The sequence below is a fragment of the Crocodylus siamensis genome, chromosome 2 (genome assembly GCF_052110815.1).
Source record: "Crocodylus siamensis isolate JL-2025a chromosome 2, ASM5211081v1, whole genome shotgun sequence".
In the NCBI taxonomy this organism is placed as follows: domain Eukaryota; kingdom Metazoa; phylum Chordata; order Crocodylia; family Crocodylidae; genus Crocodylus; species Crocodylus siamensis.
Genome location: NC_143396.1, coordinates 13449333 through 13475505, shown reverse-complemented (window position 1 = coordinate 13475505; position 26173 = coordinate 13449333). Strand labels below are relative to the sequence as shown.

General features: G+C 44.8%; 2 protein-coding genes across 3 annotated transcripts in view; one reads left to right on the top strand and one right to left on the bottom strand.

Moving 5' to 3' along the window:
- The window catches only part of KDM3A (lysine demethylase 3A), a 49405-nt gene extending 34171 nt beyond the window's left edge, over positions 1-15234 (top strand). Inside the window, exons 20-26 of the mRNA XM_090035335.1 lie at positions 6501-6591; positions 7488-7618; positions 8970-9089; positions 9183-9322; positions 13568-13744; positions 13823-13957; positions 14526-15234. Of these exons, the coding sequence (XP_089891461.1) occupies positions 6501-6591; positions 7488-7618; positions 8970-9089; positions 9183-9322; positions 13568-13744; positions 13823-13957; positions 14526-14606 (875 nt within the window). The 3' untranslated portion in view covers positions 14607-15234. The remainder of the gene's footprint in view (positions 1-6500; positions 6592-7487; positions 7619-8969; positions 9090-9182; positions 9323-13567; positions 13745-13822; positions 13958-14525) is intronic.
- Positions 15235-16867: 1633 nt separating this feature from the next.
- Positions 16868-26173, bottom strand: part of CHMP3 (charged multivesicular body protein 3) — a 57131-nt gene continuing 47825 nt past the window's right edge. For both annotated transcript variants that reach the window (XM_090035339.1, XM_090035338.1), the window contains 4 exons: positions 23092-23271; positions 20060-20181; positions 18453-18567; positions 16868-17395 (listed from right to left, as the gene is read on the bottom strand). In XM_090035339.1, the coding sequence (XP_089891465.1) occupies positions 17253-17395; positions 18453-18567; positions 20060-20181; positions 23092-23271 (560 nt within the window). In that variant the 3' untranslated portion in view covers positions 16868-17252. The remainder of the gene's footprint in view (positions 17396-18452; positions 18568-20059; positions 20182-23091; positions 23272-26173) is intronic.

Sequence of the window (26173 nt, the reverse complement as noted above, 5' to 3'; positions counted from 1 at the left end):
CCTCAGCTTGTGTGCTAGGATGGAAAGGTGTCATTAAATAATTTTGTATTCTGGTGTCTTAGAGTAGCCCAGAGGTTCTCTGGGTAAGCACTTCGAGGAAGTTGGGGCACTCCCCCAGCTCAATGAAAGCATCCTTTTGTTGTTTGCCCAACTAGTTGAGTAGAACCTGAAATGCAACATGTCTAAGCGCTGACAAGGTGGAACTGGCCAGTCCAGATTTATCAGTATTTAAAAAGTGCCTCCTGCAAGGGAGGCATCTGTTTGCTGCAGCAGACACTGGACTCTGAACACCAGGTGTCAGGAGAGCTCTGAAGACCTGCCGTGCCTTCTAGGCAAAGACCTGAAACTGTTCAGAAAGCCAGTGACATTGTTGGGTTTTGTTTTGTTTTTTTTAAATAAAGGCCATGTCTGAAGCACTCCATTATGGCTGTATGGAGTGCTGTACCTTATAGTTCAGAAGTAGTGTAGCACTGAGGGCGTTCCTGCCTCTCTGGAGAGCTTAATGTGGGTGCTGTGCATGTACCAGTAAATCACTTACACTGCTTTCAGTTTGTTGGGAGACAGTGAGTACAGAGGGGGCATATTGTGTCCAGTGTCAGTACAGTAGTCGCTAGCTTTGTACTAGTGGTGTAGACCTGCCCTAGGGACCAGTGCAAAGGGAATGCAGTTCTGTTTGGTGCACAGAGTGGATTAGGCTGGTATTGTTAAATGCCAGCGGGGTGTCAGTGCCCCAGGGCTCCGTATGCTCTACAAGAGCTAAAATGCTCTGCATGCAGCTCCCTCAGCTTGGTCCCTAGAGCTGATGTTTATCATAGAAAATGAGTTGGAAGGGACCTCCAGGAGCTCATCTAGTTTGATCCCCAGCTCAAAGCAGGACCATCCCCAACTAGATCATCCCAGCCAGGGCTTTGTTGAGCCAGGTCTTAAAAACCTCCAAGATGGAGATTCCACCACCTCTCTAGGTAACCTGTTCCAGTGCTTCCCATCTTGGTGAGAGGTTTTTCTTGATACCCAACTTAAACTTCCCTTGCTGCAACTTGAGACCATTGCTCCTTGTTCTGTCATCTGTCACCACTGGGGAGAGTCCATCTCCATCTTTTTTTGAACCCCCCACCCCAAGTAGTTGAAGGCTGCTATCAAATACCCCCCTCAGTCTTCTCTTCTACAGACTAAATAAACGCAGTTCCCATAGCCTCTCCTTATAAGTCATGTGCCCCAATGCCCTAATCATTTTAATTGCTCTCTGCTGGACTCTTTCCAACTTGTTCACGTCCTTTCTGTAGTGGGGGGCCCAAAACTGGACACAGTACTCCAGATGTGGCCTCAGCAGTGCAGGATAGAGGAGAATAAGCACTACCTTCGATCAGCTGGCAACGCTTCTACTAATGCAACCAGTATGCCGTTAGCCTTCTTGGCAACAAGGGCGCACTGCTGACTGATATCCATCTTATTATCCACTATAACCCCCAGGTCCTCTTCTGTAGAGCTGCTTCTTAGCCAGTCGGCCCTCAGCCTGTCCCAGCGCATGGGATTCTTCCACCCTAAGTGCAGGACTTTGAACTTGCCCTTCTTGAACCTCATGAAATTTCTTTTGGTCCAATCCTCTGATTTGTCTAGGTCACTCTGAATCCTAGCCCTACCCTACTGCATATCTGCTATACCTACCGGCTTGGTGTCATCTATGAACTTGCTGAGGGTGCACTCCATCCCATCTTCCAGATCATTGATGAAGATACAGAGCAAAACCAGCCCCAGGACTGACCCCTTGGGGCACTCTGCTTGATACCAGCTGCCAACTAGACATTGAGCCATTGACTACTACCTGTGGATCCTGGCAATCCAGCCAGCTTTCTTTCCATCTTACAGTCCATTCATCCAACCCATATTTCTTCATCTTGCTTGCAAGAATGCTGTGGGAGACTACCAAAAGTCTTGTTAAAGTCAAGATACAGTATATGCGCTGACTTTCTGAGCATCCACAGAGCCAAGACCTGCTCAGTGATTTTTCTGGGGACTGAGGTGAGACTGACAAGTCTATCATTCCCTGGATCCTCCCTTTTCCCTGTCTTAAAGATGGTCACTATATTTGCCCTTTTCCAACCATCTGTAACCTCCCCCAATTTGCCATGAGTTTTCAAAGATAATGGCCAGCAGCTCTGCAGTCACATCAGCCAACACCCTCAGCACCCATAGATGTGTTGCATCTAGCCCCGTGGACTTGTACATGTTCAGCTTTTTTAAACAGTCCCTAACCTGTTCTTTTGCCACTGAGAGCTGCTTACCTCTTCCCCAAACTCTGCTTCCTGGTGCAGTAGTCTGGGAGCTGACCTTGCCTGTGAAGACTGGGGTGAAAAAGACATTGAGCCTTTTCTTCAGATCTGTCACTAGGTTGCCTCCCCCATTTAGTAAGGGACCCACACTTTCCCTGACTTTCCTCTTGTTGCTGACACTTGTGGAAACTCTTCTTGTTCCCCTTCACATCCCTTGCTAACTGCAACTCTAGTTGCATTTTGGCCTTCCTGACTTCATCCCTGCATGCCCGAGCAATATTTTTATACTTCACCCTAGTTTGTCTAAGATTCCACTTCGTGTAAGCTTCCTTTTTGTGTTTAAGCTCACCAAAGAGTTCTCTGCTAAGCCAAGCTAGTCACTTGCCACACTCGCTAATCTTCCTGCACATTGGGATGGTTTCTTCCTTTGCCTTCAGTAAGGTTTCTTTAAAATACAGCCAGGTCTCCTGGACTCCCTTCCCCTTTGGACTGGCCTTCTGTAAGTCCTCTGAGGGAATCGGTCTACTTTTCTGAAGTCCAGGGTCCATGCTCTGCTGCTCTTCTTTTTGTCAGGATCCTGAACTCAGTCATCTGGTGGTCACTGCTGCCCAACTTGCCATCTACTTCTGCATCCCTCACCAATTCTTCCTTGTTTGTGAACAGTAGGTCAAAAAAAGCATGGCTCGTAGTGTCACAGGCCAGCTGGGCACTGTGAGTGTATCAATTCTGTCGCAGGCCAACTGGGCAGTTTGGTTCAGTTTTGGATCAAGGAGGCAGAGTTGGGAGTGGAGTAAAGGCAAATTTATTATAGCTTACACATGCACAACAGTTAACAGAAAGATAAATGTGATAAGCAGATGATGCAGTATTAAAGAGCTAATAGTAAATAACAGATGATAACAACAGATAAATAGATCAATTCAGTCACAGGCCAACTGGGCACTGCAAGGGTATTAGCCACTGGGCTGTTCAAAACCACAGATAGACAGACATGGGTTGGCAACTTATTGATAGTCCCTCAATGCCAAGTAGGCATCAGGTGATTCCAGTGAAGTCAGGCATCCCCAATCAACGCTGTCAGAGGGATTACTGGGGAAGGTCCCTTGATCAGGATCCGATCCTCACTCACACCGGGAGTCCAGGGTCTGGGCGTGGAACAGAAATGACCATTTTGTTTCCTCCTTCCTGTTGGTTATCTGATGCATGTGCTTTTATACCTAGTTGCTAATCTGTTGGCTTTAGAGCCACTCATGGTTTTGCCCAATAGCTGTTACCCTATGGGATTGAAAGGTGTCAAAAATTATCATAAAAGGTTACTACCCAGACTCGGGTTTATCCAATAAGCAAATTATGTTGCAGCACCTTTAGGTTTGAAATTGACATTGCTCTGCCTAAGCCCAACCCCTTTTAGGTTTCATTTGAATATACTTTCTTGGGATGCTTTCCTGGAATGAGTTGGGTGTGCCAGGCAGTTGGATCCAGTTTTTTTATCGTCAAAGCTGAACCCTGAGAAGAAACTGTTAGATCAGCTAATCTCACATCCACAGCTTTGCCTATGGGGCCCAGTCAGTTCCACAAACAGTTAATTTTATCATTTTGGTTAAACTTATGACAGATAAGTTACATTTGCAGTTTACAAACTTACAAGCTTCATATTAACTAATATTATCTGTTTAGGCAAAATACCAAATGCTTCTAAGAAGCACATATATATTGCTTATTAATCCCTCTGGTTTTGGCTGTCACACCTAGTTTAATGTCTCCAACACTTGCAGCAGGAAGTTGTCCCCAATACTCTCCAAAAACTTCTTGGATTTCCTGTGCACTGCTGTGTTGTCCTGCCAGCAGATGTCAGGGTGATTGAAGTCCCCCATGAGAACCAGGGCCTATCACTGGGAAACTTTGCTGTTTCTCTAAAGAGAGCCTCATGTACCTCAGCCTCCTCATTTGGTGGCCTGTAGCACACACCCACCACAACACCAGCCTTATTGTTGTTGTTCCCGCTAACCTTAACCCAGAGACTTTCAACAGGCCTATTTCCAGGTTTCATACTGGACCTCTGAGCAATCACACAGCTGTCTTGCATACAGTGCAACTCCTCCTTCTCTTCTCCCTTGCCTGTTATTCCTGAACAGTTTGTACCCATACATGATGGTGCTTCAGTCACATGAGCTGCCACCAAGTCTCTTTATTCCAATCACGTCATAGTTCCTCTACTGCACGAGGACTTCCAGTTCTTCCTGCTTGTTTCCCAGGCTTCTCGCATTTGTGTACAGGCACCTGAGGTGACTAGCCAATTGCCCCACTTTATCAGGAAGACTAAAGTCTCCCTTACAGCCGGCTTCTGCTTCCTCTTCTTCCAGGTCCTCCATTCCCCCACTTACCTCAGAGCTTTGTTTTCCATCCCCCTGTGAACCTTGTGTAAATCCTTCCTCACTAGGTTAGCGAGCCTGTCTGCAAAGATGCTCTTCCCTCTCTTCATCAGGTGGATCCCATCTCTTCCTAGTAATCATTGGAACAACATCCCATGGTTGAAGAAGCCAAATCCCTGCTGGGAACACCACCTGAGCCTCCATGCATTGATTTTCAGGATGCATCTGCTCCTACCAGGGTCCTTCCCCTTGACTGGAAGGATTGAGGAAAACACCTGTGCCCCCCTCCCCTTCACCCAGCCTTGGAGTCACTCTTCATCCGCTCGGGGTCATCCCTGGCAGTATCATTGGTGCCCACATGGATGAGCAGCATAGGGTAGTAGTCAGAGTGTTGGACAAGTCTTGGTGGTCCTTCCATGACATCTTGGATCCAGGCTCCAGGCAGGCAGGAGGCTTCTCTAGACAACAGGTCAGGCCAGCAGGTGGATCCCTCCAAGCTTCATCTTTGGAGTAGTGGTCTTGATCCTTGCCACCTTGGAGACTCCTGGCCTGCTCTCTTCCACCACTGGAATGCTCCCCTCCTCCTCTGCTGCTAGCACTCCATATATGCTCTCTGGGCAAACCATTGTACATGGGAATGACTGCTACTTGCTTCCAGCTCCTGCTTCCTGGGAGTCCCTGCCCTCTTCCTTTTCTAGCAGCACCTCAGGCAGTCCATCCTCCACAGTCCTAGAGGTTTCCTCCAGCATGGAATTGATGAAGTTGTCATGGTGGAGGATGCTTCAGAGCCTTGCTGCCTTCTCCCTGAGGGACACCACCAGAATGCACCGCTTGCATTGTAGGCACTCCCCCACCTGCCTGACATGGAAAGGAATTGGCAAGCTGCGGTCTGCACAGCACCAAAGCAGGACCTGGGTGGAAGCCTCAATGGCCTGCAGTCCTGTCTGGACAGACACCTCACAGTTGGAAGCAGAGAAAGAGCTGGAAGTAGCAGTGGGTCTGGGATTGACATGTCTCTGGGTCTTTTAATCTGTTGCCTCTTACTTCTTGCTTCTCTTACCAAATAAGATCTTCCCTAGCAAACTCCTCTGTAGCTGCCCTGTTTGCTGTTCCCTCATCTGAAGGGTTCCTTTTTCCCTGCAGCCTCTTTCCTCTCAGCAAGCATACAGTGAAGGAATGAAAGAGAGTTTCCAAGCAAGCTCCCCCTTGCTCTGGACTCTGGTTAAACAAGGGGCTTAAGTCTTGGTCTAGCTGCTGAATTTTGGCTGCTAAAATAACTGTAGGTTAGTCCTAATTACATTTTAAAAAAGGATCTTACCTTTCAGGCTCACCTTCAAAAAGGGGTGGCAAACTGACCTGCAAATTGCTTGCAAACTGTTCTGTTTGCTTCTCTGCTCCCCTGGTTGGTTTGCCTTGGGAGGGTAGTTATGCAAATCTGGATTAACTGGAGCTCCTTATGCCATCTTCTGGAGGGTTATGTTGCTTGCTAGACAAGTGGGAAAGAGGTTACTTCAAAGAGAACAGAAATATTTCCCAGGAGAACTGTGTTTTTTGGCTTTAACATATTCCTGTTACCTGTCCACCTTCCTCCTCTGTCCCCATCTGGAGAGAGCCTTCTTAAAACACTTATTCTTAAGGGGGCAGGAACAGAGTGGGGGTAAGAAACTCCAGCACGGGGTACTGAATAATTAATTTCTAACCAGTTCTTTAGCCAAGCAGATTGAGAAGCTGTTTGTAAGGCTGAAGTGGGCATTGATTTCTTGAAGCTAAATTGCAACTGATGGGGTCTAAGACAAACCATTTTTAGTATAAGACTTACAAATTGCAGGAAACTGATACTGTCAACTCTTAATGTTAGGTCGCCTTAAGACGGAAGAAGGAGAGCCAATGGTGTTGAAGCTGAAGGACTGGCCTCCAGGTGAAGACTTCAGAGACATGATGCCGTCTCGGTATGAACTTTGCATGTATGGAGGACTGGGGCAATGGGTAGTAACTACTTGTATTTGGTACATCAGCCAAATAAGAGTACTTAAATGCTGTCCATTTTGAAACATCCACTTCAGCTTTGAATAGTGATCCGTAATACAGTCAAACTTCACTTGTTTCTGTGAGATGGCTGGGTGTGAGATGCAAGTTTCGCAAGTATGCAGTGAGCTTCTTGAATGAGTTTTCAAATGATGTCAGCTCTTGGTGCAGTAGGGTGATAACCTTTAGTCTAAAACACAGCTTGTTCTGTAAAGTTTTGTTTTGACAAACCTAAACTGGGTTAAATTTGAGAAGTCTTCACCAAAATTGCATGCGTTTAGAAAATTGGACAAATAGTTGATATGAGAGGCTTCCGCATATTTCAGTAGAACAATTAATGTACTAAATCCAGCTATTACATCTGTCCCATTCTCATGTCTTGTTTCTCCTTTTCTTTCATTGTTAGACATGGATAACTGGGCACTTTTACATGCTCCTCCCAGAGGTGGGGAGGGTGGTGCTTTAATTAGAGCAGCTCCAAGAGCCACTCTAATTAAAGCATTGCCACATCTCCTGCATCAGTGTCCCTGCACTTAAAAATGGCAGTGGGGCATTTCAACTAAAGCTCGTTCAATGAGCATGGGGATGCTGATACAGGAGATGCAGGAGGCTGCTGGGGAGCAGCAATTGCCATGCTCAAAGCAGACTCGATTAATTGAGAATTCTAGCGCATTGGAGCGGTCTCTGTGCTCATGTAAAGGGACCCTATATGTGGTAATGCAAGACTTTGATTACAGTAAACATTTTCTTTCCCTCTTTTTATTTGACCTGTGGGTTTCCATATTGTTATTTAGCGTGAATTGTATTTGTTCTGTTGCAGATTTGATGACTTGATGAATAACATTCCACTGCCAGAATACACTAGAAGGGGCGGCAAACTCAACCTTGCCTCGAGACTTCCTAACTATTTTGTTCGACCAGATTTGGGTCCTAAAATGTACAATGCATATGGTAAGTAATAATTTTTTTTTTTTTTAAATTCTGTAGCCTGCACTTTGTGTGTTCTAGTAATTACTGCCTTCAGAATTATGTAGAGCAGAGGCTCCCAACCTTGGGGCACGACCCAAATCAGGGTTGCAGGGGTCTGCCCCTCACCCCACCCCTCCTGCCTGCGGGGCTCTCCCGGTGCACGGTCCATCCAACTCGCGCTGCTGCTCTCCACAATCCCAGCCTGGCCTGGGCTCTGCTGGCACAACCAGGCATGAGTGAGTCAGCGGCAGGGGTCACGACCTGGATTTAGGGTCACAGCAAAAAAAGGTTGGGAGCCACTGATGTAGAGTCGTCGTGATCTTGGTGAGCTGACCAAGGGAATAAATTGTTTGGTTGGGAGCCCCAGCAGTTCTCAGAAATAGTTAGTTGAATATACTTCATGTAGATCTTCTATTGTCTTGCATTTAAGCTAGTAACACTTGTCCTGTAATTCATGAACTCAGTCTGCTGCGCTTCCAATATCTTATCCATGTACTTTGTTACTGTCCCACAGCTCTGTGCTACTTCTGCTCCATCTTTCAGGATCTCTTTCTTTGATCCATATCTTCCTTTTAACTCTCCCTGAAATCTTTTCTGATCTTCACCCATGTGCATGCAGCAACTTGAAGAATAGAAAAATTTATTTTTCAAGCATGCTTCTGTTGGATGCTTGACTCTTATTTACTTTTAATATGATTGTTGATAGTTCAACTGCCTTATGCAGCATGAACAGGGATTGTCTGAGAATTAGACCAGTCTGAATCATCACAGATCTTTTATACAGGGAATTCATCATGTCTAGCAGCAGCTCTGAAGCACACTGCAACTTCTGCAGGCAAGGCAGCCTTTTAATTTGGAAGCAGTGGCTCCACAAGGCACTGTGGGCTGGCTAATTAGCACTGCTGAGTGACTGCATCAGTCAACTTTCTGCTATGCTAATTAATCAGCACATGATACCTTGCAGATGTGGCATTACTCCTGCATGAAGCAGCTGTGGCTTGTTTGGCTGAGCTTGGTGAATTTCCCCTGCCTACATAACTGTAGAAACACTGTCCTGGCACATCTTGTGCCTGACTTCTGTATGCCATAGCAAAGTCAGCTGTGGATGCAAACGGCTACAATGTGGTAGGCTGTAAGCCAATTCTGAAGCCTGCATTTTATAAGTCAATAGTGGGGCAACACTTCAGTCAGGGTACTGGAAACCTTTTGTAATGCTTCAGTCAGGTTAAATGTACTCTAAATGCCTACCCTGGCTTTTCAAATAGTGCTGCTTTCTGTGGTGCATGCTTCTTTCTTGGATCACTGATCCATTTCATTTGCTTCAACTTTTCAGGTTTAATAACTCCAGAAGATAGAAAATATGGCACAACAAACCTCCACTTAGATGTCTCAGATGCAGCCAATGTTATGGTTTATGTGGGCATACCCAGAGGGCAGGTTAATCAGGAAGAAGGTAAAACTTTTGTTCATTGGGGTCATGTGTGGCAGGAAGCAGAGCCCTTGTGGTAAGTGTCTGTTCTGTCTCTCTCTCTCTCATCTCTGACAGAAGTACTTAAAACCATACAAGACGGTGACTCGGATGAGTTGACAATTAAGCGCTTTACTGAAAGCCGAGAGAAACCTGGAGCTCTGTGGCACATTTATGCTGCCAAAGATACAGAGAAGATCCGGGAATTCCTGAAAAAGGTCAGATAAATGTTCCATGGAGCAATGGGTGTGTTGCTGGAAATGCAGAATTTCAGCACAGCTAAAAATACAGTAATGCGCCTAGGCTAAATATGGCCTACATTCTTTACTCCATACTAATTTTCTGCTACTGCACTGGGAAAACATTATCTTCTTCTCTTTAGAGCCATGTAGGTTTTTTTTTTAAATTTATAAATGCTGCACACATGCACAATTTGTGGGTGTGGTGTACCAATGAGTTTGCAGTAAATATTCTTGTGGACTCTTCTGGACAATTGATTTACCTGCAGATGCAGGGGGTTGTATGATGACTTTGAGGGGAGGAGGAGCACTTTCCAGTTTTGTGTTCTTATGTTTGTAGACTGGAGGACAAGTAGCAATGCTGGAAAGGGCTTGTGGATAAAGTTCTGAACATGAGCTTCTGCTGTGCAATACTTTGGGCTAATGAAAACCTTATCGTAGAAAAGTAGAGCTGGAAGGAGGACCCCCAGAGGTCATAGCATTGTAGTACTTGGGGTCGGAAGGGACCTAAACAGATCATCAGGTCTGACCCCCTGCCTAAGGCAGGAGCAGGAGCCGATTTGCTCCCTGATGCCGGATCGTTCCTATCCAAGCTATTCTATACAAATTCATTGTCTAACGTATTAGCAAAACCGTAGTGAATCCTGACACAACCACAGGACATAACACCTTGACCTGCCATAGGTAAAGGTATAGGGACAACAGTGGCCAATGTCCTCCTGCTGTAAAGGTTGTTAAAATATGCTTGAGAGATCCAAGGAAGATGGCCATACCTCCCACTAAGGAGGAAGGCAAAAATCCCGGTCTGTACCAGTCTGACTGTGGGATAAAGTTACTTCCTGATCCCAGTTATGGCATTTGAGCTGACCGTGAGCAGACCCTCTCTTCCAAGTTTTAGTCCCAGCAGGAGCATTGGCACATCCCTGTCAGTCTTCAGCCCTGGCTGCAGCCAACACCCAATGCCTCTGAGGAAGGTAAACCCCCCCACCCCCTGATACTTGTAGCAGCAGGAGGGGGGAAAGTCCTTACCAGCCCCAGGCAGTGAACAACAAAACCCAGAAGATGCCCATAGTAGAGCATAGGCATAGCCACTCATAGATCATTGCTTGTCCAACCTCCTCTTGGATGCATCCTGTGATAGAGATGCCACAACTTTGCTAGGTAGTCTATTCCACTGTCTCACTGTTCTAACAGAGAAGTTTTTCCTGATATCCAGTCTAAACCTACATTGCTGCAGCTTCAGGCTATTGGCCCCTGTCCTATTCTCTGCAGCAAGAGACCAAAGGTGCTTTCCCTCTTTATGGCAGCCCTTCAGATATTTGAAGATTATCATGTCCCCTCTTAGGCTTGTTCAGCTTGTGGAGAAGCACTTTGACATCTCATATGCCTTCCACACCCTTTTATCATTTTTTGTCACCCACCTATGGACCCTCTCTAACTTCTCCACATCCTTTTAAAAATGTGGAGCCCAAAGTTGCACACAATACTTGGTACTGTTTAGGCCTTATCTACAGTAAAGAGGCATTATCACCTCCCACGTCTTGCACTTCATACTTCTGTTAATGCATCCCAAAACTGGCATTTGCCTTTTTTTACAGCTAAATAACATTTGTAGACTCAATATGAAACTGTATCAACCATAACTCCTAGATCCTTCTCCATAGTGCTGCCATCCAGCCAAGTGGCACCTGCTGTGTATTTGTATTTTTTGACACCTTGCATTTGTCAGCATTAAACTTCATCCTGTTAGCTCCAGCCCAGCTCTCCAGTCTGTCAAGATCCTTCTGAATTGAACTTCTGTCTTCCAGCATGTTCACAGCCCTTCCCAGTTCCACGTTGTCTGTAAACGTGCTCAAGAAGCAATCTATTCTGGCGTCTAAATAATTAATAGACATATTGAACAGCACCGGGCACTGGAGAGAACCCTGGGGGACTCCACTTGAAACCTGCCATTCTGACATGGATCTGTCTATAATTGAACTTCACTATTGAGCCAGGTTGTTTATCTGCCTTATAGTAGACTTGTCCAGCTCATGTTTCTCCGATTCGTTTATAAGAAGATTGTGTGAGACTTTGTCAAAAGCCTTGCTGAAGTTCAAATGCACTATATCCACTGCACTCTCTTCATCGACGCAAGGAATTTATTTTGTCAAAAGAGACCAAGTCTTATTTGGTACAACTTGTTCTTAGTAAATCCATGCGGGCTGCTCATGATCAACCTTTCCTTCAGATGCTTGCAAATGGATTTCTTTTATAATATCCTTCAGTAACTTTCCAGGTATTGAAGGTGAGATTAACTGATCTGAAGTTCCCCGGGTTCTCTTTTTGAATGAATTAAGGAGAAAACCAACTAAGGTAATTGAGGTGGTTGTATCTTTGTATTTGGCCCTGGTTGAAATGCTGTGGTGCTACTCTCCATTCTGGTTTCAGCACTTCAAGAAGGGTGTGAAAAGACTGGGGAGGGTACAGAGAAGAGCCACAGAAGGGAGAGAAACTGGAAAGCATGAGCTCTTTGAAGTTCCCGCTATTTAGTTTATCAAAGAGAAGGTTACGGAGTAACTGAACTGGGGCACACGCATCAACATGGGGAACACTCTTGGTAAGAGGGCTCTCCAGTCGAGCAGGCAACAGCATAACAAGATCCAGAGACAAAAGCTCTACAGTTAGAAATAAGGCATAATTTTCATTGAGGAGCCCAGAAGTGGGGGGGTGGGGAAAAGGATTCTGTCCTGTGGAAGACTTCTGCATGTTGAAATCGTGCTTCATTCCACCTGAGAGCCAAACCCAAATAGTTTAGTTTTCCCCTTGAAAGGGACTCAAGCTCCTGCTTCAGGGCGTCCCCTCAAGCAGGCAGCTGCAGCTGCAGGCTCTAGAAGTCTGAGTCTCTTGACTTGAAGCCGGTCAGGCAGGCAGCAGAGAACTTGGTATGCAGGGTGTGAGGAACCAGGCAGGTTTTGAAATCTGTCTGGGATCGGCCAGAATCTCAGTGATGTGAGAACCCCAGTGATGTCTGGCTTCAGAACATTTGTAAGGGGAGAAAGGGGAGGTTTGGAAATAACATTTAAAAAATATATATTCCTTTTAGCATTTTTCTGATTTACTTTTAAATTCAACCACTGAAACAATTAAACCAGGGTTGTGGGAGATTCTGCACCACTGGGAACCTTTAGATGAAAATTGTTGTTTAAAACGGAAATGCTTTCATTCGACCAGAGCTACTAGACCTGGAGCAATTCACACCACTCTTATGGCCCGAGTTATGTAGGAAGTCAGACTAAATTGTCACAATGCCTACTTCTGGCCTTAAATGTATAGAACACATCCAATGTCACAGGAACTGAAAGGGTGTCAAGAGTGACTAGGCTTGATAGATATCTGGCTGGGGTATTATGATCCCAGTGCTCATTCCTGCCCAAGGCAGGGGGTCAGACTCTGATCTGGTCAGGTCCCTTCTGACCCTAGAAACTTTGAAATGTCCGAAGGAGTAGAAAATAAGTTATTGGTAGATGGATTGTTGGAGTGGCTTTGGGGGTAAGGGGATGGGGGGAATTGGAGACCAAACCCATGGCAGGATAAATTTAAGTCCACAGAAAGTTTTAAAGGCAAAAGGTAGAATAGTTCCTGAAAGTTGAGAGGAGAACAGTACACCCAGCTATGTTTTAAGCAATAGTGGCAAATCACTATGTTAAATCAGCATGGGAGGTTAACAGTAACAAAGTTTTCAAGTTTTGACTTAAATGAGCATTTTCAAGGTTCATTTGTCCATCCCTCTTTAAACATCTGTATGACAAGACAAGCAGCCGTGCGCTGTACTGGGCTATAGCATTACCAGATTCCAGTCCTGTTTCCAACGTGGGCTGCCTCTGCCCCAGGCAAATCCAGTTCATTCCTCCACTTCTACTTCTCAGTTGTTAACTGGGGATAATTGCCTTCTTCACAGGAGGGTGGGAAGATCAGTTAGTCAAGTGTGGAATCTTTTACTTTTGATTAGTTAACTAGCCTGTGGGAACAGGTATGCCTATAAAGCTATGCTGTTGTCTTTAGAAATCTTCAAGTGTGATGGAAGGAATCCTACCTTGCATTGTAACTGTTACATAAGCATTGTTGATTCATACGGTTTTGGTTATTGTTCCATTGTCTGGCTTAGGGGTGCGTACCTAATATAACAAATGGATGTTTGATACAGTGCGTAACATCTTTTGGGTGGGTCACTGTCCTTTTCAGGTCTCGGAAGAACAAGGTCAAGAGAATCCTGTAGATCATGATCCCATTCATGACCAGAGTTGGTACTTGGACCGATCTCTGAGGAAACGTCTTCATCAGGAGTACGGAGTTCAAGGCTGGGCTATCGTACAGTTTCTGGGAGATGTAGTTTTCATTCCAGCAGGAGCTCCTCATCAGGCAAGGACAAATGGCACTTTCAGATTTGCTGTCTTCATAGGCTTTGCTCATGGCTAATAGCTCTCTCTTCTTTCTCAGGTTCATAATCTGTACAGTTGTATTAAAGTAGCAGAAGACTTTGTTTCTCCAGAACATGTCAAACATTGCTTCTGGCTCACTCAGGAATTCAGATATCTGTCTCATACACATACGAACCATGAAGATAAACTGCAGGTAACCCTTCCCCTTTGCCCCCTCCTGCTTTTCTTTTCTTTTTTTTAATTGGTTAAATAACTTTTTAATCTGGTTGATGTCAATCGCTGTGCAGTATTTGGGTTGCACCTAAAGGAGGATTAAAACTCCTGTGTTTCATGCTTCAATCGATTTGTAAGTGACCATGTTTTGAAGAATGACCCTAGTGGCAATTACTTGTAACTTTAGTAAATGGTTTATAAACCTCTTACATTCTTTTAAATGGTTCTGGCACTTTTTACCGCATGTCTTTGTTTTGCTGTCACTAACAGAATACAACCTCCCTGAACTCCTAACTACCTCTCACACCACACTTGCATACAGTGATAGGCTTGGGGGCCACTTGGCTTTTAACAAGTGGCTATCTCCTTTATTTGGGGTAATTTTAAGTGAATTTCTCTGAATTTAGTCAGTGGAACCATTGAGCAGGTGGAAGCCATGTGGGGGGAAGAGAACATTTTTATTGTCTCAAGGACATATATGGCTATAATTTTTCAAATTGATATAGATCATCTGTACAGTTTTAAAGATGACTTTTTTTCCCTGCTAGGTGAAGAATGTCATATACCACGCTGTTAAGGATGCAGTCGGGATACTGAGAGCTAATGAATCCAGCCTCAGTAGGCCATAATGTGACAAGCCTTAACCATGCACTATGAAACTGGCAGCTGTTTTAAACTATTCCATCAGGACCTCTGTGGACTGAGATGATATGAATGTTACCTCATCTTCCTTTCAGCAGTACCAGCAAATTGCGGTACTTTGTTCTGTGTATTCTTCTAATGTTTACAAACCCAAGAGATGTATATATAGAAATATTTGCGGACTGTGCCAGACTGTGAATGCTCAGTTGCAATTGAACTTTATATGGAGCTACTCTCCAAGCTGTACAAAGATACCTCTATAGAATTTATGTTGGAGACTATTCCAGATTTATGTTTGAACAATGTTAATCAGTCAAGATGCATTGTAAAGCTCAAACTTGGTTTTAAAATTTATGTTGGGGGGAAGGGCACTAGAAAGAAGTATGAAGCTGTTTGATTTAATAACCAACCTGCACTTAAGAACTGTATTCTCAGTACACTTAAGTGTTACATTAATGTAGAACTAGCATTGAGCTATTGTATATTAACATGGAATGGAGATTAACCATTGTTAGTTAAATATATTTAAATTTCTAAATGTTAAATGCCCTTTTCAGTAAAAATGCCTCCGTTTGAAATGTTAATGTCCCAGCTTAGACTAGTGTTTGTGGCCTTCTCTGATTCTTGGTTCCTAATAGTGGAAGGGTCTCCATACAACTCCTAGGTAGAATTGAAAGATTGTTTCTTTCTCAGCCTCTCTGCAAAGTGATTCCCGTGTGATTTTGAACTTTACACCATTGTAAGCACACAGGATTTTCCAGGGTAGAAACCGCTACTAGGCAGCACTTTCTCCTGTAGCAACAGCCTAGCCAGGAGACCGTCCAGCCCCTGGTAATCTGATTCCCACCCACCCCCCACCCCCAAAGCCAAGTGCTTACATCTACTGGTATTTGTTTGTCTTTCCCAAGCCAACTCCTAGAGGAAAACTTTGAATTGCACCCCACTTGTATACAAGGCAATCTTTTACCTCAAAAGCACCAAGCTTTTACAGTGACTTCCAGACAGGGTGGAAAGCTATATTAGACTTCAACCACCTTCATGTATGCATCAGAACTCATGGTAGAGGTGATATCTCTTATTAGAGCAGCTGGATTTTTGCAAAAAAAATATTTAATTGCAAGCTTTTCAGCACTTATGGTGTCTTTGAGACAGGATCTAAAGGAACGTGGGGTTTGCTTTTCTTGAGGGTTGTAGACTACTGCAGCTCCTGCTTGTGGAGATAGAGAGCATCTGAAAAAAACCCAATGAGCAGCACTGAGAGCTGAAGCTGATCTTGGCAGGGCTGTCATCCCTTGGTCAGGTAAACTTTTATCTCTCACCTCATCTCTGGAATCCTTTGTGGTGTACATGTGCACAAGCACTTGAAGAAACTATGGCTACAGTAACCACACTCTTCCCAGAACTAAGGGATGTTCTGGAGATGCCCTACATCCATTAAGTGGGGAGAAGGCACAAGAACAGAGGGCACAGTAGGGGGCTGAATGCATGGTTTTCCACAGAGAAGTGCAGTGGCCATGAACAACCTATCCCAAAGGATCATGCCTAATGCGAGGTATCCTAGCAAGCAGGCTATTGCTAAGGGAGACCAGCTAACAATCACTCTACACCTTGAATAGAAGAAACTTGTTTCAACTTTCTGTGCCTGCTGTTAGAGAGTACCGACTGGCCTGGATTACATGTAGCGGAGTAACTTTAAGTGGTGGGAATCATAAAATTGGAAAGCCTGACTCCTATTTTTTTTAGCCACTGTCCTTACTCCCTGCTGAAGAGTCATGGCACTTGGTGGGGAAAGACCAAATCCCTACAGCTAGGAGGAACCTTCACAACCATTCATGAACAAGGAAGAGAAATAGCTCCCCAGCCTACTCCCATGAGAGCTTTTACCATCTGTGTCTAGATAGCGCCCCTGTGACCTACCCAGGCTAGTAGTCCTGGAAGGGGCTTACTGGAGAGTGCTCTGGGAAGAGTGGGGAGCACTGCAAACTTTAAACAGTGTGACTGCTTCTATGGCTATTCACTGAACCAAGTCTTGTTTTTCTCTGCAGCAGGGCTATCTACAATCATCGTGACTGCTGGGAGGATTAGTTTAGGATTAGGATGAAATCCTTTGAAAGCCTTAGAGGAAGGATGTTGTAAGAAGACTAGACTTTCCTTTCTGGACAATTTTTCCCAGCTTTAACAAAATAGGACACAGCATGGTCTTTAAAACAGCAATGCAAGGTCAAAGCAGACTCAAGAGAGGCAAGGATTAAAAAGCACACATTTTAATAAACGTGCTTGTAGTGTTTCAGGAAAAAAAAAAAAAAAAAATGTACAGACTTGATAACATCAAGTGGTTTGGGCAGCAGACTTAAGCCAATGAAAGTGCTTTGTTAGGGGGAAGATGCTACTTGATGCAAAGAACATAGTTTCAGGGTTTTTCTCTCTTGAAAATCATACAAGACAGCACAGCCCCACCTCCATTTCCCCACACCCTCTCACAGGTTTAACAGAAAAATGGTAAAAATAATTTCTTATAGAATACAAACCCAGGGGGGGAAAAAAAGTATATTACAGAAGGTACTTTCACATATAAAGCTGTACGTGGATAGAACATTCCAGAGCAAACCAAAAGTCAGTCTGTACCCAGGAATTTAGCTCCGGAGTGTAGCCAAGCGTGACTGCATTGCTTCAATATCTTCCTCCTCCTCAACTGCAACAGCAGCAGCGGCAGCACCTATGGGTTCAGGTTCTGGAAGAGCATCTGTAACTTTACTAGGTGCTTTACCCAAGGCCCCTGCAAACAAGCCAGAGAAGGAAGCTTTGAGTGTGTGGTTACAGTTGCTCATCTGCATGTATCAAGTAGGTAACAGCTGCTTGAGAAGTTACTTTTGTACCTTTAAAATGTGCAGTCAGCCAGTGATAACTGAGGATGGAGCTCCTAGAGCGAGGAGGTAAGAGCATGCCACTGAGCCAGCCACTTGCTACTGACCACATACACCTGGTCATTAAGGGGCCTTACGGCCTGCCCAGGTTTACTGTCCCTTATGAGAAGAACATATGAAGCCCTCTCTCTCCTGGCCTCCAGCATCTACCCACAGCCCTGAGCCAATACTAGTGCGAGGCTGATATTCAGAGCAGCTTTCTAAACATCAAAGAAGAAAAAAGTGACAGGAAATTACTTGGCTGCAGAGAGGATGGGAGCATTTGCCTTTCATGTAATAGCCTAAAGGTCACAGCACATGCCCAGGAAATGGGTGACCTCAGTTCCAGGCCCTCCACTTTTAAGGGCCTTCAAACCTCTTCAGAGAGTGCGCTAACCAGATTACAGGTTAGGTTGGGATGATGCCACCCCCATGGCCTTGCTGAACCTGGGCCTGTACAAAAGGAAAGATGCACAGAGCATAGACAAATGTGAGCCTGCCTGCATAGCCCTGATGAAGTCCACATCACTAGTAAAAGTTGTTGCTAGTTGTGGGTTTTGGTCCCTGCTTAATAAGCTTCAGAAACATCCTCAGGAGCAGGGAACAATTCAGAATCTTGCCAGGAACACATCTGCATTGCTGGGCTACAGGATCAGGCTCCATTTTGACACCCTCCAGATCCATGAGTGCTGCATTCCTAGCTGCACAGTCAATCCCAGATAGCTGGTGGTACCTCTGGACATGCCTGGTAGCAGAACTTTTGGCACTAAGCAACTTGCAGGTGGATACAGGGGGCAGGGGTTGGTGGAGGAGCACATACACATAAAAACTGCTTTTGTTGACTGCTTGTGGAGACTTTGGCATCTACCTTCTGCCACTTCAGGCATTTGTGTGCTATTTTGGACACACACACAAAGTGCATACACTTACCAGCTGTGATTTCAAACAGGATTTTATCAATTTCCATCTCTGCCTCCTCTTCCATTTCCTCTTGGTCTTCCATACTTTCAAAGGTGTCCTCCAGCATTTCCTCTATTATACCTGCCTGAAGAGTAACAGGAGCAGTATGTTCATTTCTGGGGATTAGTCAAGCCCAGCTGGAGAACAGGACCCTCAAGAAAGCTGAGTTACTCTCCTGGCTCCAAAATAGGTCTATGGCAGTCAGACCCACTGGGGAACTTAAGCTTTGCTCCCTAGAGCAGCCTGCTACAGCAAGGGCACTGTCCTCTATTGCACCGTCCACTCACAATTGCTTATGATTTTCAGAGTTCCTCATGAGGTTAGCGTGCAGCAGAATTTGTTTCTTTGTTACTTTAAACATACACCCAGCTCAAGTTTTTTTGGCAGGGGAAACACAAGGTTTGTCCTTATACCAGTGGGACAAAGGACAACCAAAAAGGCAGAAGAAGAGGCAAACTGAAGTTATTCACTGGATTACTCAAACATGCAGCTACTCTTAGCTGTACTGCTGAACAATTAATGTTTAACTCTCAACTGATAGCACTGAAACCTTTCAGAACCTATGCTGTATGTTACTGATTCATTAATGAGAGTCTCAGATTTTCTTTGTGTATTGTTAATTCCACAGGGAACAAGAGAAATGTGTAAGTATAAATTATTAACCCCTTTTAGGGTTTGTGACCTAAACTGCAAAACTGTTCTAAGTACAACGCAAAGTCACATGCTTTAGGAAAAGAAAAGATCGCTTGGGCATGGCATTGTGCAACAGTGTTCTGAATAATGAAGTCTAAAGTATGAACACAGGAAAAGAACTGCTTCAAAATCTTTCCTTTTAACCAGTCTCCCTTTAATGGCAGTAAACAAAGATGATAGTTTTCTCACCCCGTACACAGTTGAGAATTTTAGAAAATTCCCCACTGAACATCAGGAGGAGGCACACACTGCTCAAACACCCAGCAGCCCAGTAATTGGAGCACATACCCAATATGCGAGAGACAAAGGCTCAAAGCCTGCCTGATTCATTTCATGGATTTGAACCTGGCCCCTACATCCCAAGTGAGTTCCCAACCTCTGGACTATCAGCTATGCTAGGGTAGACATCAGTCCATTTCTCCAGCAGAAATCTCATTGCAGACCTGAGCCACTTTCCTCAATAGAGCTTTGCCCACACAGGGACCTCCCTGCAAAGTGTCCGTTTCTGACGCACTGACGCAATCATTTGCAGAAGTTTAACATGAAAAATTCCCAGCCAGTTTCACCACCATGCCTCCTCTTCTCTTCTACTGTCTCCCCTATCTACAACATAAGCTCTGAGACACAGGCAGCCTTCCCATGTGTTTGCAGTGTCTAGATGCTAGAACAGGGGTGGCCAACCTCCTGCCCTCCCCAAGCACCACTTCAATCCCCTTCTCGTGTCTGATCTGTTGCTCTACTTTCAGCCTCCCACCCCATTTTCCTGCTCCCTGCCCAGTCTGCTGTGTGCCACACACAGGCTACTGGCGTCACTTGGGGGCTGGCCACTCCTTTGAAATATCTCAGTTGTTAATGAAGTTTATCACTTGCCTTACAGATCTTACCTTCATCATTTCTTTGGATAATTCTCTCATTGTGGCCTGAATTTCAGGGATTTTTATTAGATTCTGCATGGCTTTCATGACTTCCGTGCTCTTCTGTAATGAGCCCGCGACTCTCAGAACAGCTGGAAGAGAAAACATGAAAAACTTCTTAGTGAGCCCTACCTCTGGCAGAACGCAAGTCCTGTACAAATCCCTCTCCCTTTGTAGTCTAAGTAAGTATTAAGAAATGAAATGCCCATTTACTCAGTCATCTTTATGCTTAAGGTTGGCTGCTACAGAGGGAAGAGATGCAGCTCCTGCTCTCACCCATTTCTGAAAGACCTGAAGAATTTCTATTGAAGTACTGCTGAGATGATGAGCACCACTGACAAGTTTCCCCAAAAGTTACTACCAAAGCTGTGGCAGGACAGATTTGACCCCACTGGTACATACTTTAGAAGAGGAAGGTATAAAGCCCAGGTCCTGCTTGTTTTTCTCAGGTGGGAAGCCTTACTGAGGCTTCCATGCAGGTAGCGAGCCCTGCAACATCTCCACGGGACCTGACTGCTTGCAAAAATCAGCTGTCTTGATTTCCTATGAAGTTGTCTCTGAAGTCTGACATTCTCAGAGACTTAGAAGTCCTATGGAGGTCACTGCGACCCTTCGCAAGGAAGTCAGGCCAGCCTGACCTCTACTACAGAAAGTTATTACTGAACCAAATGATTGGCAATTACCTACTTTTTCAACAAGAAGCTGGACCAGCTTGCATTCTAGGGTGGCTTTATCAGTATTCTTTGTGGTGGCTAATTTAACTACCCACCACAACATACAGTTTCTCTGAAGCACCTCAAGTGCATTTCTTTACTGGTACTTGGAGTTGCCTGAATGTCAAATCCTGAATGAAAAACTGTTGCAAAACCTCAACTTTAAGAGGAGCGAAGAAGTGACAATCCTCTATAGAGAGGCCAGTGTACTGCATGTATTGCTGTTCATACCATATAAATGCGTTTAACGTTAGCCCAGATAGTATACTAAGATGCTACAGTAATGGCACAAATCTTGGTTTCACTGACACTCAAGAGCTGTTCAAACCAAAAGCAATCTAACAGAAGTACCAGCTATGAATCCCAACTTCCTTTTTTACTCCTTTGATGATAAAGTGTTGGCTATAATATTCCTATTAACACCAGGAAAAAGTATCTGCTGCAGCATTGCTACAAAGATTGCCTTTAAATTTTTCATTTGGGACAAAATTAAAGTCCCTCTATACCATGACGCACTCACTGATTTTAGTCTCCTGATTTACCATACTGACAGTTCAGATCAATTCACTACAGTACTTGAATGGATAAAATAAATATTAAAATTGCACGTTCTGAAACTGACTCCAAGGTTTGCTTTACTAACCTTGTAGCCAAACCATCCCAGATCCCACAACAATCTGTCAAACACAGACATCCATTAGCATCCACTCTGGACAAAGTACTCTGAAGAAATTTAAAATGCAAGTACAGCCACTATTTTGTGTGCAAGCCAGACATCCAGAGCAGCCAGCAACTGCATCACCATCTATAGGTGCAGACAGAAATGTAGCTCCCTGGCCTAAACTCATGATGCTTTGCAGAAAGTGCCATGAGTTAAGAAGGATCCTGCCAAGCCAACAGACATTAGCTGTTGGAGGATTGCTCCAATTTGAAGAGGCCGTCTCTGCAGTGTCTCTACCCTAGCTCTGCCCCTCCTCTCCCAGCTCTGGTGCTGTCTGGACAGGAGGGGTAGAAGGCAGGGGAGGGAGCTTGTTCTGGGGCTTCCCCAGGCATGCTGGAGTTGGGGGAATGGGTGGATTGGAGCTCCTGAGGTGCTCCAATCTGCCTGCACCATCTTCCAGCGCTGGGATTGGGTCCTTTTAAGTGCTCTGCAGCTGTGCACTTGTTTGGTCATGGCTGTGGAGCACTTTCAGGGGGCCAGATCAAGAGAAAAGTGCCACTTCTGTCTCCACCTTATGTTGCTTTTTTGACTTCCGATGCCATCTTCCTGGCCCCACTATGCAGTCACACGTCCTGGCTCAACTCTTCTCACAAACTGTCAGCTAATATCACGGTTCCCTACCCCAGTCCTTTCCCTGCAGTCCAACTTTGCCCCTCAGGTTTCCTAGGTCACTGATCAGCCATTCTTTTTGCAGGCTGCTTGTATACCCGTGCTGTTCTTGACTCTGCTTTTCCTCCCCTGTGGAATTGACACAGGCAGACCAGACAAACAGTTCTGATGAGTCACGATCCTATGGTTCTTTGTGGACCAGAGGAGGTTTATCGAAAGGAAAAAAAAAAAAAAAAAAAAGAAAAAAAAAGAAAGAGATCTGCATTGCAGAGCTCCTCTCATCAGGCAGCCCCTTATAAGTCTTCCCTAAATCCCTTTTTTCTTCATTGCTACTGGAGCTGGAATATGGAGAGGGATCCAAAGACCTTGCAGAAAGCATACTCAAGACAGATTTGAATATGGACTGCAAGGGTTTGGGCAAAGGAGGGGGTAGGGGAGAGGGAGGGCCCAAGCAGAAGGGTGGCATGGAATAAGTGATCAGTCCAGGTTCAAAGTGGAAAAAGTCTTCCTCTGCTCCCTAATTTTATATAATAAAATCATATCCTCCCTCAAGCACTACAGTCCACATGACTCTTGCTTCAGATCCAGTTATTTATAAGATGCAGGAAGCTTTTCTGAATGAACTAAACCTCATCCAGAGCCTGCCAGAACTGACCATAACAGAACCTCAACAGGCAGAGTGGTACAGGGATACGGGGGCATTCAGTATCAATGGTATTCATGCCAGGTATGAAAACTACTGAGCATCACTAGAGAAAAAACTCCAATGACAGAGCAGGTGATTCAAGTATAAATACGGTTTTCAGGCTCGGAGTCAAGTAGACATGGATCCAAATATACAACCTTTTCCCAAATTCTGGCAGGGTTTGGTCCCTGTTCTTCCATGCGTGTCAAGTCTCACCTCTGCAGTTACCCTAAGGAACAGTAATTTCACTGAGGTTCAAAAAAGATGTTCTCACCAAGCTGGTTCTTCATCCCCATGAGAACAGAGTTCATGTGCGCTTTGGACGCGTAGAGTTTGCTCACAGCCTTCCGAGAGCGGATCATCTCCTTGGCCAAAACTACGCACACATCTTTTTGACCCTTTTTGGCAGCATCTTTTATTGACCGCTTCACCTTCTCCTCTTCTCTCTGGATATCTGGATCAGAATAAAAGCAAACATGGACAACAGTCAGGAATTGCTAAAGTTTTGGAGCAGATGCTTGTTACTCAGTGGAGCATCCACTTTCAAAGTTAATATAACAGCACTTTCCACTCCAATACCAGCCCTCGTTAAAGAATCAAGCCAGCCATTGATGTATGTTTGGCTCATGCACTGCCAACAGAATAGTTACTTAAGTTTCAAGAGTGAAATCTATGTACAATTTCCAATGCTATAATTTCCCTTGCAGTCAGTCACACCATCAGTACTTGGCTAAGATCAGCTCCCACCTGAAAAGGCAGAAATGATTCTGCTAAGAAAGAGCATTTTGAAAATGCTTGCCTCCTCCATTACAACTCCCACCCAAAGAAAGTCACTGCCAAACTCTTTTGAAGACCTGCTGCTTGCTAAGGCACGGCATGGTAATTCAGGTCCCCAAACAGCTGTGCTAGCAAGGAGCACTCATTTCTGTCTACAGTCAGCCACAGGATTGTATCCAGATAGATCCAGGGATTCTGGGCATCAAGGCTGAGTTACTAAAGCTCTCCCTATTTACCAATTAAAGTCAGCTGTCCCAAAACCGAGATTCTCAACCAGGGTGTTGCATCACCCTGGGGTGCCAGAAGGTGTGAGGAGATAAGCAGATAAGTGCTGGCTCACGCCTGTCCTTGCCTGACTGATCCCCCAACTGCACTGCCTAGCCCCTCTGCAAGGAGGCAAACACTGCAATATTAAAATAGTTTTTAAGTTTCAATATCACTCAGTTTAAAATCATTATGGAGGGGTGCCTCAAGTCCAATGAGGTTGAGAACCACTGTTCTAAAGAAAGCTAAATCTGGTTCTGAAACCACAGATGTGCTTCTTAAATCAACATAGATTGCCAGGAATTTATCACTCCGATCCAGTCTTTGCTCTGGCTTCCTCTCACACTCCAGGTTCAGGTTGTTTTCCTGATTTCCAAAGCCTTTGTGTAGTACTGATCCCAGCTTCCTATGAGATCAGCCTTTTGTGACAACTGCTTCACTCCGCAGGAAAAAGAAAGAAAGAAAAGGCTGCCAAATAGATCAACAACTACAGGAGAAAAAAGGCTCCCAGGAGCTGGACAGACAGCAAGGAACTCACTGGTGGGTGAAGTAGATGGCTGCCAGCTTCAGGCATTCAAAACTAAATGCTAAATCCACCTGCTGGCACACCTCTCACACAATAACTCTGTCCTATTAGCATCTTTAATATATTCCACAAATTCCTGGAAGACCGATTCAGGCTCAACATTAGGAAAAACTTATTCACGGTCAGGGATAGGCTTCCTCCAGACATGGTGCAATCGCCTGCCCTGGAAATCTTCAAGAGGAGACTAGACAGTCACCTTGCTGGGGTCACCTGACCCCCAGTTGTCTTTCCTGCTTGGTGCAGGGGGCTGGACCCAATGATCTCCCCGGGTCCCTTCTGGCCTTACAATGTATGAATTTAGGAAAAACCCTGACATTTGCTTCCTTCCAATTAGTTTGTGGGTTAGGCAAGGCCTTTGTCAAAGATGCTCAGACACCGTGATGAGAGGCGAGGACACAAAGATGCCTAAAGCTGCCCACAGTGCCTATTACAGATCCACCCTGCTCCTCTCGTTCAAGGAAGCTGAAAGCGCTTGTATATTTAGACCAAGGGTGGGCAAAATGCGGCCCGCAGGCCACATACGGCTCGCCAGGCCATTCTATTCGGCCCGCAGGACCTCTTAAAAATTTTTAGAAAATAATAGTTACCTACCCCCGGCTGCCTGTCATGCGGCCCTCGATGGCTTGCCAAAACTCAGTAAGCAGCCTTCCCCCCCAAAATAAATGCCCGCCCCCAATTTAGACCATGTGTGCAAGCACCTGTAAACACATGGTCCACAGTCTCAGTACGCTCTGCAGGTACTAACCAATCTCTTCACTCCATCTTGCAGAACAATCATTCACTTTTTTGTTATATATAGTTCATTAAGTAATTAATCTTTGCATCTGGCTTCCAGGTTATACCGTTTCATCACAATTTAACAGAGCTTGGGACCCAGACACACAATATGTTCACACGGTATCATTTACATCAGATTACATGGGACCCAGAGCAGACAGATGACCAATTATCCCTGAGTTGCTGCTGCAGTAGACACCATTACAACATTGATTACTGACTTAGGGAGGTAATAGCCTAGCTGCATTGAACAAATGACTAACTTGGGATAACTGAAGACATGTAATGCCAATACTGGTGTATACTCCCCCTTAGATAATTCAGCAATGGATTCTAATAAGAAATATACTCTGTGTCTGCCCTTTTTTTTCCCCCTCATTGGTCTAAGTCAGTTTACACTGATGTCCACACATCATGTGTCAAGGTCTTGGAAGCAATATTATTTTGCAGCTGGTACACTTTGACTTTTTTGCATTTAGAAATCACTCTCGAAGGAGTCAGGGACAACATGGTATTATCTAGGGAAAGCCTCTACTCTGGAAACATCAAATGATTGATTTATTGATTGAGGAAAATGTGAGTGGCTGCCTCACACCTGATTTGGTCTCTAGTTTTGCACCCAGTCTTTGATGTAAATGTACTGTATGTGAAGAAGTACATGTACTATATGGAATTAAATCTGTACTAAATAGATTCCAATCATTGTATTTTGGAATCGAGATACAGTGGAATTCACAAGCTTTCTGACAAAGCCAGGCCTCTCCTTTTTAAAGGAAAGGATTTGACTCAAGTAAAATGTACAGAAGATTTAAACTAGGTGAGGACATAATTGTGACTATGCACAGCAAGAAAACACGCCATAAACAGTGCACCCAAAGAAGAGAGCCACACATTGAGACATGCACAGGAGGAAACAAGGGGATAAGCTGGTGCAGCTCTGTTCTCCTGACCC